Below are 16,102 nucleotides of genomic sequence, written 5' to 3' on the forward strand. Positions count from 1 at the left end.
TGGGCCATATATAAACCTGTGAATGGTGACCTCTGAGTTGTCGACCGGGATGCCCCACACCAATAAGGACTGAAGTGGAGGCTGAGCAACGGGCATGGCCCATTTTAGCAAAAGAGTCATAGAACTCTCTGGTCATCTCCTCGCTGTATTTATCGAGGCTTTGTGCCATCAACTCGCATCGATGTCTCTGAAAAAACTCCTCAATAGTTGGTGCAGTGTGGAGGCTGCCTGTAAGGACCGTGCGCTCCTCAGTCATGATCATGTCCATCTTTCGGTGCTTATTCAACATCGTGCCATTATTATATATCTGATACTGACCAGGGACACACCATCTGTTTGGCTCATCAGGATTGGGGGCAGGTATCGGGCTGTCTCTTGAATTATCGGTATCGAAGGACGAAGCGGGACTACCGCTAGAACTAGAGCCGGACTGCGACTTTGAGCCAGACTATGCCTCGATCTGTATGGCCCCCTCCTTAAAATGAGGGCAGTGACCTCATCAGAGCTAACCTGCTGGACTCTATTTTTTAGTAGTGCGGGGGCAGTGGGGGAGACCTTAGTGTTCGGTGGAACATACTCCATATCAGTGTCCTCATCCAACAAGCATCGGGAAGGGGCAACAAATTTGGACTTCCCCTTCTTGGCGTATTGTGGTGCTTGTTTAGGGGCCATGGTACCTGTGGAAGCTTAGTTAGTATAAAAACAAGGCCATAAGACTCATGTAATAATTTTGGAACAAGATTCGGACCCGGACAACAGCTGAACTTGTGACCCATGGTGGGTACCTACGGTTCATCCATGGAACGACGATTTGTGTGTCCCCTCCGTAGGTCAGAGTTCCCCTTTTTTTAGGTCTAGGATGTTGGAACCAAGGATGTGCAGAACGGTTCATCAATCAAACGACGGACCGTAGTCCACACCGTGGTTTTACACTTCAGAAATTATATGTGTGCCACTGTTCCACGGACCTCGACCTATGGTCCGTGGGTTGAAGTCGTGGGTCAGTTTTGTGTCAGGTTAACCCTCAACTTTTAGTCAATGCACAATTTCACGAAGTAATGACTCAAGTTAAGTCTAAACATGCATTTCAACACATTATTCAGTAGTTCATCATCCTTAGGGTTCCAATTTGCACACAGTTCAACTTTTAACACAACCAAAACAATGAAATCCTAAGTTAAAACCTCTTATTAGACCTAACAACCTACAAATTTGGTTGAATTTACTTACACACTCACACACTATCATTACAAGGGTGTTTCTAGACAATAATTTAACATTCACACACTCGATTTAACAACCTAAGGTCAAGTTCATTGTTTGTAATTTCAATATGAAACTATGAAATGTTCGAAGTTTAGGAGAAATCAACTTACCTTACAAGTAATCAACAATGGTGAGTGTGTGATCGACCGTAAAAATTCCTATAATGACCTGGACACCAAACTCAGACCGTGCAATCGCTTGGGGTAGAAGATGGGAGTGTTGGAATGATTTGGGAGAGAAGAAAGGAAGTATGGGATTTGTGTAATTCATTTGGGGAGTGATATGGGGGTTATGAATGGAAGAATATAGGTAAGTGGAAGGTTTAGAACAACTAGGGAGAAAGTATGGACGTGGGAAATGAATTTGAAAGTGAAGAGTTATATTAATTTGGGTCCGGGTCGAGTCAGGGAGAACCCTAACTTGGACCCACGAGACCCCATCGACGATTCGTGGGTCGACCTATGGACCGTAGATCACTCTGACACTTAGAAAAATTAGAAAACTTACTTGGGATCTATGGACGCTATCCACAGTCCGTGGAATGACCAACAGACTGTCGATGGGGTCCGTAGACCATTGCTCAACTATTTTTTGTAGATTTTGCCTTTCGTCCTTGCACACGTAGCAACCATTAGGACTTTCTTTTTACATTTTCTGGACACTTTTTAGACACGGACCCTATTCTATATCTAGCCAACAGTAATAAAAAATATAAAACACCTATCGAAAGAGCTACAAGAAATCAAAAAGAAATAAGGAAACTCCTAAATCGAAAAGAAATTCCTATAGTTGGCTAGATTGTAGATCTTAGGTTGCCTCCCAAGCAACGCCAAATTTAACGTCGCGAAACGACACGAACACCTTGATTACTCAGACTTCATCAAGATGGTAGGCCTTGATCACTTCTTGCACACTATCAGATTTCCCCAAGTAAACTTTGATCCTCTGCCCGTTCACTTTGAACCTCGTTCCTTCCTTGTTCTCAAGCTCGACCTCCCCATGTGGAAATACTAGAGTGACTTTGAATGGCCTGGTCCACTTGGACTTGAGCTTGCCAGGAAACAAACGCAACTTTGAGTTGAATAAGAGCACGAGATCACCCACAACAAATTCACGCTTGTCAATCTTTTGATCATGGTACTTATTTATCTTTTCCTTGTATAAGGCTGAACTCTCATATGCTTTTAGGCGAAACTCATCAAGCTCATTCATGTCATTTAGTCTTTGACTTGATACGGCACCCCAATCCAAATTCAACGTGCCCATATTGCTTTGTGCTTTAGCTCTATAGGCAGATGGCATGACTTCCCATTTACAAGATGGTAAGGTGACATACCTATGGGAGTTTTGAATGCAATGCGATAGGCCCATAAAGCATCATCAAGCCTTCTTGACCAATCAGTTCTGTTGGCGTTCATAGTCTTTGAAATGGTTTGCTTTATCTCTCTGTTTGACACCTCAACTTGCCCACTAGACTGCGGATGATAAGGAGTGGTTACATTGTGACGAACCCCATATTTCTCTAGCAACGCCTTGAACAACTTGTTGCATAAGTGAGAACCTCCATCGCTGATAATCGCCCTAGGTGTACCAAATCTGGAGAAGATACTCTTTTTCAGGAATGCGGTGACACTCTTTCCCTCATTATTTGAAAGCACAATTGCTTCCACCCATTTCGATACATAGTCAACCGCAAAAAGAATATACTTCATCCTATGCGAACTCACAAATGGACCCATGAAGTCAAGGCCCCAAACATCAAATAACTCAATCAACAATATCATATTCATAGGTAGCTCTTGCTTCTTTGAAATTCCTCCTTCTCTTTGGCAACGGCACAAGACTTGGTGAAATCATGAGCATCTAGGTGGGTGGTAGGACAGTAATACCTATACTGCAAAATTTTGTGAGCAGTTCGGATACCACTATGGTGCCTACCAACAGGCGATGAATGAGACGCCTCTAGTATACTCATCATTTTAACCTCGGGCACACAACGATGAATAATCCCATCAGCACAAATACGGAATGACAAATCCGATGGAACCAAATCACTTGCCAAGTAGTTACCAAAATTTGTGAACCAAGGGATAAGATCATAAGAAGCCGCCAATACTTGTTCATCAGGGAACACATCATTAATCTCAACACCATCCTCAAAATTGATCATTGCTTCCTCCTCTAATCTAGAAAAATGATAGGCTACTTGATTTTATGTCCCCTTTCTATCTTTCACCTCAAATTCGATCTCTTGCAACATAAGCACCCATCTAATCAACCTCGGTTTTGCATCCTTTTTAGCCATTAGATACCTCAATGCAGAATGGTCAGTATGCATTATGACCTTAGAACCAAGCAAGTAGGATCTAAATTTCTCGAATGCGAAAACCACAGCAAGGAGTTCCTGTTCAGTGATAGTATAGTTCTTTTGAGCCACATTCAAAGCTTTGCTAGCATAGTAAATCGGATGAAGAATCTTCTATCGCCTCTATCCCAATACTATCCCAAGCACCACCCCACTCGCATCACACATAACTTCAAACGGTTGTCCCCAATCCAGTGAAATAATGATAGGTGCGGTAGTTAACTTGACCTTCAACTCTCCAAATTCTCTCAGACAGGCAGCATCAAAATAAAACTTACACTCCTTTGTAAGTAGTTTGCACAATGGGTGTGCAATTTTCGACAAATCTTTTATGAACCTCCGATAGAAACCTGCATGCCCAAGAAAACATCGAACACCTGTTACATAGATGGGTGGTGGAAGCTTTTCTATTACCTCAACTTTGGCTTGATCAACCTCAATGCCTTTCTGCGAAATTCGATGACCCAGAACTATACCCTTTTTCGCCATGAAATGGTACTTTCCCCAATTGTGCACAAGGTTGCACTCTTCACATCATTTTAGTACCTCGACTAGATGCATCAAACAACCATCAAATGAGTCACCTACTACAGAGAAATTATCCATAAATACCTCAATCGTATCCTCCACCATATCTGAAAATATCGACATCCTACAACGCTGGAAGTTAGCTGGAGCATTACACAACCCAAATGGCATCCTCTTGAATGTGAAAGTCCCATAAAGACAAGTGAAAGTGGTATTCTCTTGGTCTTCTAGAGCTATGGAGATTGGATTGTAGCTCGAATACCCATCTAGAAAACATTACCAACCCTTACCAGTGAGACGATCCAATATCTGATCCATAAACGGCATAAGGAAGTTGTCTTTCTCAGTCCATGCATTTAGCTTGCGGTAGTCCATATACACTCTCAAACCAGTCACCGACCTGATTGGAACAAGCTCATTTTTAGCATTTGGAACCATGGTGATTCCCTCTTTCTTGGGCACACACTAAACATGACGAACCTAACTGCTATCAGCAGTGGGATATATGACTCCAACATCCAACCACTTAATGACCTCCTTTTTCACAACCTCTTACATAGATGGATCCAATCTCCTTTGGTTCTCAATACGTGGCTTACTATCTGGCATGAGTTGGATTTTGTGAGAACAACTGCCCAGTGGAATACCAATAATATCTGCAATAGTCCATCCAATAGCCCTCTTGAACCTCTTCAAAACAGAAACTAAGGCCTCAACTTGCTCCTCGCTCAAATCCACAGCAATGATTACTGGTAATGTGCTATCTCTCCCCAAGAATACATACCTCAAGTGTGATGGTAGAGCCTTGAGTTCCAGTTTTGGAGGCTCTTCCACAGACGGTTTTGCAATAGGGGATTCACGATTCTTCATATCTAACTCCAATCTTTTTGGTTTAGAATGGAATTCGAACCTATCAAGTGCAACAACTAATCATAGTCATCAATACCATCAACATCAAAATTCATTATTACCGCTGACAGTGCATCAACACCCAACCTCTCTTTAATAGACACTTCAGAACCTTGCTCCACAATATAATTTACCACTGATACCGACTTAAGATTACTTTCCTGCTTCATAGACCTACAGATATTAAAAGTCACCTCCTCATTATTCAGTCAGAACTTTATCTGTCCTCTCTCCATGTCGACTAAGGCACGCCTAGTAGTAAGGAATGGTCTCCCTAAGATGATAGGAACCTCAAAGTCAACCTCACAATCAAGTATCACAAAATCTGACGGAAAAATAAATGATTCCACTTTCAGAAGTACATCTTGGAGCACAACAATTGGCTTTTTCACAGTTCTTTCGGCCATGAGTAGACGCATCGCAGTCGGTTTTAGAGCCCCTAAACCTAACTTCTTGTAGATAGAAAGTGACATCAGATTAATACTGGTACCCAAGTCGCAAAAATCTTTTGAAAAGTGTAACATCCCAATGGTACAAGGAATAGTGAAAGCTCTAGGATTCTCTTTCTTTTGCACAAGTGACCTAGTAGCAATGGCACTGCAATGTTGCATTTTCTCATCATTCTCAAAACTCACAACCCTCTTTTTGGTCACCAATTCTTTCATGAATTTCGCATACCCAGACATTTGCTCCAAGACTTCTATCAACAGAACATTGATGGAAAACTGCTTTAACATAGTTATGAACCCGCAGTATTTACCCTATTCGGTCTTTTTCACCAGTCTATGTGAGAATGGAGGCGGGGGTCTAGGCATAGCAACAACTTTTTGGGTCATCTCAACTTTATTTCAGCAGTATCTTTTGGGACTTCAGTAACCTTAATCTCATCTTCATCATTCTCTACCACTTTTTCAACCTCAGACGGCATGGGTGGGTCAATGGTCTACTTTCCTCCGTAAGTAGTGACTGCCATACAATGCCCATCATTTTTCAGATTCTGGATATTGTTGCTCGGGAGTGTGCCAGGCTGACGTGGATTTGCATTGGTGGACAACTGAATAATATGCTTCTTAAGTTGCTTGATCGACACTACATGTGCATCAACTTTTTGACCGATTTCAGACAAGTTATTTCACATCACTTTCATATTCTCATCAGTTGCATCAAACCTCATCATCATCATTTGCATCATATCCTCAATGTGTGGCGTAGTGTTACCAAAATTTCTATTTCTAGGAGGGGTGTAGGGACCAGCCTTATCATTCTTGTTGCCATAGTTGTTTGAGTTGTAGTTGTTGTCGCGATTGTAGTTCCCATCCCGGACATAGTTTCCCTCACGGTTCTAACCTCCATAGTTACGACTTTGGCTTCCTTGACCTTGGCACCAATTATTCGAGTTAGAACCTTGGGCGTTGGTTTGGAAACCCTCCGTCTGATCATTCACCAAGTTTGCATCCTCCTCATAGTAGTGCTCCTCAACTGGTGGTGGTAGAGATCTAGTTAGATAATTCACAATATTTACCTTTTCCACACTACCACTCACATGTGTTAGTACCAAGCCCAATTTTGTTCTCATCTGTGCCATCTCATCCTGAATGTCATCATTGGCTTGGTTGGGTGAAGTTCTGGGCCTACCAGTATTTGCCTTTCTAGTGCACCAGGCTTTGTTGTTTTTGGAAATCCTCTCAAGCTTTTCACCGATCTCCTCAAAGGTGCACTCACAATATGATCCTCCAGCAATAGTATATAGTACAATTCTTCCATTGTTATCCTGCCCTATATAGAAATACTCCTTCAATGACTCATCATCAATGTGGTGATTTGGAACATTTCTAATGAATCCGGTGAACCTATCCCAAGAACTGCTGATAGACTCTCCTGGTAGTGCTGCGAAGTTGTTCAGTTTATCCTTACGAGTTAGCTTTTTGGACACTGGAAAATACCTTGTTGTGAACACTTTGTGCATTTGGTCCCAAGTGTAGATCGAATTGTATGGTAGCTCATAAAACCACACCGCAGCATCACTGGTCAATGATAGTGGAAAGATCCTCAGACTTATAACATCCATATCTAACTATGGTCGCCCAACACAACTTTTGCACACACTGGAAAGTTTAGCCATATGAGCATAGGGATCCTCCAAAGCCAACCCAGCAAACAACCCTCTCGCTGTAAGCATCTATATCAAACTGTTGGTTACCACAAATGTGTGACTTGGAGGTAGAGGCAGAAGAACAATAGGACCATATGAGGTTGTCGCATCATAATCAACCCTGTAATGCCCACGAAACCTTGGAGTTAGCAAATTTTATACCCTTTCGGCATTACAAGTTGATTACCACCATGAACCTGAGTGGGCACATTAGTGACTCTAGGTGGTTGCAACCCATCTCTATCTCCTTGAACCTCTCCATCAGGATTATTGTGAACCCCTTGATTATTCATTTTTCTCAAAGTCTTACTCAACTCTGGATCGTAGGGGATCAATGGTTCACCTCGACTCTGTGTACTTGGCATACACTAGAGTAGAAACCTATAGAAAACAAAAGCAAAAGAAAAATATAAAATTAGGAAATATTTAGACTAAAGTTCAATAATGTAGTTAAACTTAATCTAAAAGCCAAATTCCTCAGCAGCGGCACAAAAAATTAATACACTCAAATTACAACTCACTAAAGAAGTACAAGCGATCCTTATCAAGTAAAGAACCCAACTTGTAGGTTGGGATCTATCCCACGAGGAATATGGTTTAGACTTACCTTTAACGCACTATTATTTCCATTAAGTCAACTTATTTCCGAGGAAAGCAAACATGGGGGATTTTGTAAGTAAGTAACAATTTAGATTTGCTTAAGTAACAAGTAGACAAGATTCAACTTTTGAAATATCAATATGAGAAAGAAACTAGGGCATATGTGTTCCCACAAGCTCTCAACGCAGTAATCCTAATAATAGTAATCCTTTCCCAGTGTTTTACATGCAAAGTTGGTAAGTTAGGTATCCCTAAGTGATTGGTCCTCCAAGTAGGGAATTTCACCACACACCTTGGTCTGACTACGGGTGTATGCTTTACTAACCGTACTTTTTACCTAAGATTAGTCATCACATCAATGTGTGGCTTAGTTTTCCCCCTCAATCCAATTGAAATTAGACTATTAGATAGCATCCACATAATATCTGTTGTTAATTCTTTTCTCATTCACTACCTCATTAGTCCAGCAAGTAGAAATGAGGCGAGTTCTAACGTTGCGCACCTTCAAAAAGACTTCTAAGCGAAAGATTAACAATACATGCATAAACATTATTCAAGAATTACTTAATTATTATTCATATTTTGTTAATTGCTCATGGTTCCCACAACCCTAGTTGTGGATTTAGCTACTCATGCTTGAAAGAACACAATTCATAATTGGGTAAAAAGAATTCACGAACTTACAAGAAGAATTGGTGAAACCCGAAATCCTCAATTGAATTTCAAAGAAAAAAGTGTATAAAACGAAATAAAAAGTTAATTGCTAAGAGTTTGCAAATTAATTCCCAAAGAACAAAACTTTAAGGTTTACAATAATGTCTAACCCCCAAAAATGAGGATTCCAACTCCTATTTATAGAAAACAAATCCTACACAAAACAGGAAACAAAATAAGGAAATAAGTTGTTAAGACACGATTTCGATCGACGCCTCGATCCACAGACCGTGGGTCGACCTACAGGCCGTGGGTCCCTTTCGTGGCTCAACACTTGGACAAATTCATCAGGTACTAGAACCTTCAACTCTCAGATCATCATCAACGAATGTGCAGGATAGACCGTGGGTCGACCTACAATTCGTCGTCTGCTCCGTGGTTCCACACTTGGTCAGACTTCCCTACGATGCCTCACCCATGATCCGTGGATTGAGTACTGAAACTAAACTCCCATACCAGGACCTACGATTGACCACCCACGACCCGTCGTTGGACCTACGGTCCGTGGGTGGCTCCGTTGGTGGCCACTTCTGCACTTTTCAGCTTACATCTTCATCAACCGTATCCAAGCCTATTTCTTGCAATAATTATAGACAAAAAATTATTCCTAATAACAAAATAGCCTAGGACACACACAAACTCTAAGTGAAACGCATAAAAAATATCGTAAACTCACAGTATATCATTGTGTTCTCTACCCCAACAAGGTATATAATAGTTTTGGCAGCGTGGGCGAGATGTTGTATCATCATGTAGCTCATATTGATGGTTTTCGGTTAGAGAATCTCCCAATAGAGTTAAAGTGTATTTTATATATCACTTATTATGTTGAGTTTAGAGATAACAAAATATTTTGTAGTGCTTTAAATGATTTAACTCCTTTATTTCTTTACATTCAGCTTGAGTACATTGTTATCTATTCCACTCCTTTCTTTTAGTTATTTGTTATTCAACTATATTACATACTCGTACATTCATTGTACTGATGTCATTCGACCTGCATCTTTTAATGATGCAGATACAAGTTATTAGGATCCTCAAGTAGAGTATGTTGAGATCACTTTATCCGCTCGTCTTCTTATGAGTGAGACCTCCTTGTTTCCAGAGGACTCCCATTTTATGAGTTGTTAGTATTAGTAGCATTTTGAGTAGTCGTGGGTCTTGTCCCGATACTCATCTTTATACAGTAGAGGCTTCATAGATATATACAGTTTTAAAGAGTCTTTCTGTTTCAGATATTTTATTTAAAACTTATGTCTCATACTCAATACATTCAACAAAGTTTTGAGATTCAGTAAACTATTTTTAAACATTTCTTTCAATTTGATGCTTATGTATGCTTGAGTTACTCTTCCGCTTGTAGTCAGCCAAGATGAGGGTTCGCTTGGGGACCATCAATGGTTCTCGAGTACCGGTCACGTCTAGGGTGTAAACTTGGGTCGTGACAATTATAGTGATAGGTGAATATGCATGATTGTTGTACTTTATGATTGTGCAGGATTGGTGTGCTTGTTGGTTGGATCGGGTACCTTAGAGGTACATGATATTGTTGATTGACTCAGGTACCACATTGGTATGGAATAATATTGGTTGACTTGGATACCACACCTGTTATGATATTATAGTTTGGTTTGGGTCCTGCGAGAGGATCAATATTTGCATTATGATCATACGGGACATGTTTATGCATTGGCTATTTCCTATTTGTTATTTCATGTTTTGTAATTGATAATCTATGTGAGGTTGGTACTTGTTGTTATACTATGTATTGCTTGTGATAATATATTTGCTAGTAAACTGTTTATATGAGTATATTGGATTGACCACATGATCCTATCAGTATATTATGGGTTCACAACTAAAAAACAAGTGAAAAACAATGTTCAAAAGCGACGGATTGCGTCACTTTACTTGTTTGGTCAAAATCGATGAAAGAGCGATGTAGTCAAGTTCGACGCTTTTAAAAATGCGACGGACAGCGTCCCTTTTTGATTTTTTTTAAAAAAAATTATTTTATTTAATAATGCAAGGTAGTCTTTCACATTTTTAGAATTTTATTATTTTAATATTTAAAATACATAATAAACATGCTACACAAAATAAAAAATAACAAACTTAATTAAACCTTCAAAAATACATAAATCACAATTAAAAGATTTATAAAGTCTTTCAGAACTCGTTTCAAAATTCAAAAAGGTTCATAAATTAAAGAGATGTATGCTAAAGGGTAAAATCAATGAAATCATCATCATCCTCCTCACTATTGTCGTCGTTGTCCTCGGCTGGAGACGATGTAGCAGGTAGACAAGCGAGGTTCGCACTTGTTCTTTGATTTGCTTAACGGTAGCACTCATGCTTTCATGTTCAACTACTCTTCTTCCCTCAAACACTACAAGTGCTGCTGTAAGTTTTGTTATGTAATCATATATAGAAGCTATCTGAACACTGTTAAGTGTCTTGGCTTAATGAGATGATCCAATACCTTCTAAGCCTGACTGAAGTCGTTGTATATCATTCTGAGATCCTCAACCATAGACTTTACCCTTTTGTGCCCCCTACCATTTTTTTTGTCCAAATTTAAGTGAATATTTCAGGCGTCATTTGAACCGAACCATCTAGATTCTCATTCACATACTGATTATACTCTCCCTCACATATTAAAAATAAAAATTAGCATCAAAATATATACATACTATATATATATTCACTATTCATATTCACTTTTCGAGGCTAATTTTTATTCACTATTCATATATATACTATAATTATTTTTAATATGAAAAGTGAATATGAATAATGAATATATATAGTATGTATATATTTTGATACTAATTTTTAGTCTTAATATGCAAGGAGAGTATAATCAGTGCATGAATGATAATCTAGATAGTTCAGTGCAAATGATGCCTCAAACGTCCACTCAAATTTGGACAGAAAAAATGATAGGGAGCACACAAGGGTATATTCTATAGTTGAGGCTCTCAGAATGATTACAACAACTCTAGTCAAGCTTAGAAGGTATTAGATCATCACATATAGTCGAGGCACTTGACAGTGTTCAAATAACTGCTATGTTAGATCAAATAGCAAAACTTACAGTAGCACTTAAAAAGTTTGAGCGAAGAAGAGTAGTTGAACAAGAAAGCATGAGTGCGACCGTTCAGAAAATCAAAGAACAAGTGTTGAACCTCACTCATCGACTTGCTACATCATCTCCTGCCGAGGACACCAACGATGAGAGTGAGGATGATGATGATGATTTCATAGATTGCACCCCTTAGCTTCCATCTCTTTATTTTATGAACTTTTTTGAATTTTGAAACAAATTTTGAAAGACTTTATAAGTGTTTTAATTTGTGATTTATGTATATTTTAAGGTTTAATTAATTTTGTTACTTTATATTTTGTGTAGCATGTTTATTATGTGTTTTACTTGAATGAGATGAATTGATTTGATATAGAATAGAATTGAATTTGCAGGTGGGCAACACAAACTGGAAGTTTCTTCTGTAAAAAAATGCAGAAAAAGTGACAGACAGGTTGGTTTTGTCCACCGTTGTTTTGCATTTAAACAAAAAACCAAAAGAGTGACAGAGAGGAAATTTAGTCTGTCGTTTTTCTAGGTATTTTCAAATGGTAATTCCTGAAAAGGAACAGATAGAATTTTAATTTTTTTTTAAAGAAAAGCGACGGACATCGTCTCTTTGTCTATCGCTTTTCAAGATTTTAAAAATAATTATAAATTTAAAATAAACGATAGACTGTGTCATTTTTTAAAAATTATACAAAAAATAAAATTATTAAAAAGCGATGGCTGGCGTCGCATTATTCAATAAAATAATTTTTTTATAAAAAAAAAGTGATGTAGTCTGTCGGGTTTTGAAGAACATCGAGCCAAAATGTGACGAACTTGACTGCATTGTTTTTTCATCGATTTTGACCAAAAAATGATAGAGTTCATCACTTTTGGTCGTGTTTTTCGCCTGTTTTTTAGAAGAGTTGTTAAGTACAACGAATTTTCTAGTGACTGATTCGAAACTTCAGCTGGGAGACATCTGATTTCGAGTTCAAGGGTGTCTTTGTGTTTTAGACTTCTCTGTATTCTTCCACGGTTTCTTGTCCATTTTTTTGAAATCACACTATAGACTTATTTATATTTAGCTTTTGAGGTTGCATTCCCAGTTGACTATTTTACTGTTTTGGTATGGTGATATTAAGATCTTTGGGGTTATTTTCGCATCTAGATGTTTGTGCATGTCACGACCCGAGCCTACACCCTGGACATAACCAGCACTCAAGAACCATTGCGGTCCCCAAGTGAACTCTCATCCTGGCTGACTACAAGCGGAAAACTAATTCAAGAAATATTAGTCTTAAAAATGAATAAAATCCATTAAACTCAAATGCTCCACTCATAAAGTCTAGAAAATACTCAATAGCAATATTTATAGTTTGTAAAGCAACTCAATGAAAAAGTAAATACTGAAAGACTCATCAACTCTATCTGTCATGAAATCCACTTATAATTATTACTCCTTAGCGCACACATAAGGTACACTCATTATTAATAACTTACTGGGTGATGACTACAACAATAGAATTTGCCTCATCAGTATTTCCCAACTATACCTCTGCATGCATTCTTCTAACTCTGGCACTTTTACTACTACTGCAACTTATAACATCGTATCTTATACTTAAATTTTATGATGAAAATATTACCCAAGATCTAAAACACACTTCTTCATAAAGGTCTCAACTGAAACCAGGTTTAGAAAAAAAAGTCTAGGAGTACACCTCGTTTTTAGCACGAATGCACGATTCATATGAATAAGAGTACATTCTTTCAAGTCTCAATAGTTAAGCGTACTCACTAGCTTCTCTCAAGTCCCTATGCAGTCTCATGACTTTCTCATGATTTTTGCTGAGACTAACTCATTAATAAGGATCTGGGCTTTGATTTTTAACTACCTTAAGTATGAGGGGTAGTCGAATGAATTTGAGAAACGCACGAGTGGAATAAGTTCCTTATGACACAGTTTTATTGCATGATTTAGAGTATGAAAGAAGGGAAACTTTTCTTAAATGTTTGTAGTCCCTCATTATATAAATGTGGCCTTCAAAACCATAAATAAGATTCTATTGACAGGACTTCATAGATACCCTAGGACACTTGAACTTTGTACTCTGATACTAAGTTTGTCACGACCCGAGCCTACACCCTGGACGTGGCGGACACTCAAGAACCATTACTGGTCCCAAGAGAACCCTCATCCTGGCTGACTACAAGCGTAAAACTAAATCAAGCAATATTAGGCTTAAAAGTGAATTAAATCCATTAAACTCAAATACTCCACTCATAAAGTATGGAAAATACTCAATAGAAACATTTATAGTTTGTAAATCAACTCAAAGAAAAGTAAATACTGAATGACTCATCAACTCTATCTATCTATGAAGCCTCTACAGTTCAACATGGATGTTGGGACGAGACCCACAACACCCTAAACGACTAAACTGAAAGGGGAAAAGGGAAATCCTTCGGATTGCAAGGAGGCTCACCAAAACTAATTTGAATGTCAAATGATCTCAACGAAGCGCCAGTTGATGATTCTTGTCACGCCCCAAGCCTACACCCTGGACATGGCCGTCACTCGAGAATCATTAGTGGCCCCAAACGAACCCTTGGTGTGGCTCAACTCTTAGCGAAAGAGTTACTCATAAATATAAGAACTCAAAAGTAACTCAACTCAAACAAACGTTTTAACTCAAGTCTCAAGATGATTAACTTAGAACATTTAAAAATATTCAAACTGGCTACAAGAGGCAACTCAAGTCTTAAAAATTAACAAAGTGAAAATGGGAAAGACTCCTCAACTACTACTGTCTATATATGAAGCCTCTACATGAAAAATATTGAAGTTGGGACAAGACCCACGACATCCTAACAAATTGAAAAGTAAATGAAATCCTCTAGAAGCTAGGAGGCTCACCAAAGCTAGCTCGAACTGCTAGGGTATCAACGAAGCACCTGTTGATGAACTTGATCTCCTATATCTACAACATGAAATGATGTAGGCCAAATGGAATCAATACATTGAATGTACAAGCATGTAAGGGGAACACTGAATATAACATAAAAGCTTAAACTTGAAAAGTAGGAAACATACTCACCTCAACTCATGGATACTCAACTCAATATAGTATAAAAATAACAATAAAGATGCAGTTTATATAAAGCATTTAAAACAGTAGATGACAATTCAATGTATTCAAAAATACAATAATAACTCTTATTTGAGAAAATCTCTAACTGACAACCATCACTATGAGCTATGTTCTGATACAGTGTCTCACCCACACTGCCAGAACTGTCATATACCTTGTCGGGGTATAAGACATCCTCACCTAAGTGGATCCACTAAGCTATGCTCTAAAAATAATAAGGAATCATCTAAAAATTATGACCCGTTCTACCCACATTGACTACATAGTTTATGAGGACTTTGAGTTATTTGAACTCGTCCCAATATCAGTGCTAACACATTCTAAAAGTGGAAATGTGAACCTCATACTCATTTTCTCTAAATTTTTAAAAACTTTATCTGTTAGTCTTTTTAAATTAAGTTCTCTTAATTTCTTTGAAATATTAAGTGAACACTCTTTCAAAGTATTTTTTTATAAAATTGATTTATACTTAAAAAAAATCAAAAAGTGATTTTTCAAAAAGTAAATCACATTTAACAGTTATCATCCGAAATAAGTATTAATTACCCCGTATATATGACCTTTTTGACTAGTTGCAGTGTGCTTCAGTGTTTTCAAAGATTAACATTAGGCCAGGGTACCATCAATTGAAAATAAGGCCTGAGGATATGCCTAAAATGTCTTTCAGAACTCGATATGGGCATTATAAGTTCTTGATAATGTCATTTTTATTGACCAATGCACCAACGACTTTCATGAGTTTGATGAATGGTGTCTTCAAGTCATTTCTGGATTACTTTGTGATTTTATTTATATATAATAATTTTATCTATTCAAATAGTAAAGAGCAGTACGCAAAGTATCTTTACATTGTTCTAGAGATTTTGGGAAACATAAATTGTATGTCAAATTATCGAAGTGCAATTTTTGTTTGACTTCGATTGCATTCTTAAGGCATGCAAACTCAGAAAAAAGGGTGATGAAGGATCCCCAAAAGTATGAGAACGTTAAGAGTTGGGTCTGGCCTAGCTTTGTGACTGAGTTTAAGAGGTTTGTGGATCTGGCTAGCTATTATCGCAGGTTTTACAAGTCTGTTGCTTTAGTTGCCACTCATTTGAAAAGATTGACATAGAAAGAGGTACCATTTGTATGGTCTTACAAGTGTGAGGACATCTTCCAAAATACACACTCTTGACTACATCTCGTATCATATAATTGTTGGTTGGATGTAAGGATTTCATTGTGTTTTGTGATGCTTCACATTTGGGAGATGTTTGTTTAGAATTTTGTTGATTTAATGATTTATTTTGAGAGTTAGAATTGTTTTGTTATGTTTCCCTATCTTTTCCTAGATATTGCAT

The 16,102-nt window shown here is 38.1% G+C and overlaps 1 protein-coding gene across 1 annotated transcript; it reads right to left on the reverse strand.

Annotated features, from left to right (window-relative positions):
* Positions 1–2,136: 2,136 nt before the first annotated feature.
* LOC107063048 (uncharacterized) lies at positions 2,137–2,568 on the reverse strand. The gene has a single exon (XM_015314452.1). The coding sequence runs from the start codon at positions 2,566–2,568 to the stop codon at positions 2,137–2,139; it is 432 nt and encodes a 143-aa protein (XP_015169938.1).
* Positions 2,569–16,102: the final 13,534 nt, after the last annotated feature.

Source organism: Solanum tuberosum, unplaced genomic scaffold, assembly GCF_000226075.1.
Source record: "Solanum tuberosum cultivar DM 1-3 516 R44 unplaced genomic scaffold, SolTub_3.0 scf00293, whole genome shotgun sequence".
Taxonomy (NCBI): domain Eukaryota; kingdom Viridiplantae; phylum Streptophyta; class Magnoliopsida; order Solanales; family Solanaceae; genus Solanum; species Solanum tuberosum.

Excerpts from the sequence above, each read along its gene's own strand:
- LOC107063048 (XM_015314452.1), bottom strand. The coding sequence starts at position 2,568 with ATGCCATCTGCCTATAGAGCTAAAGCACAAAGCAATATGGGCACGTTG.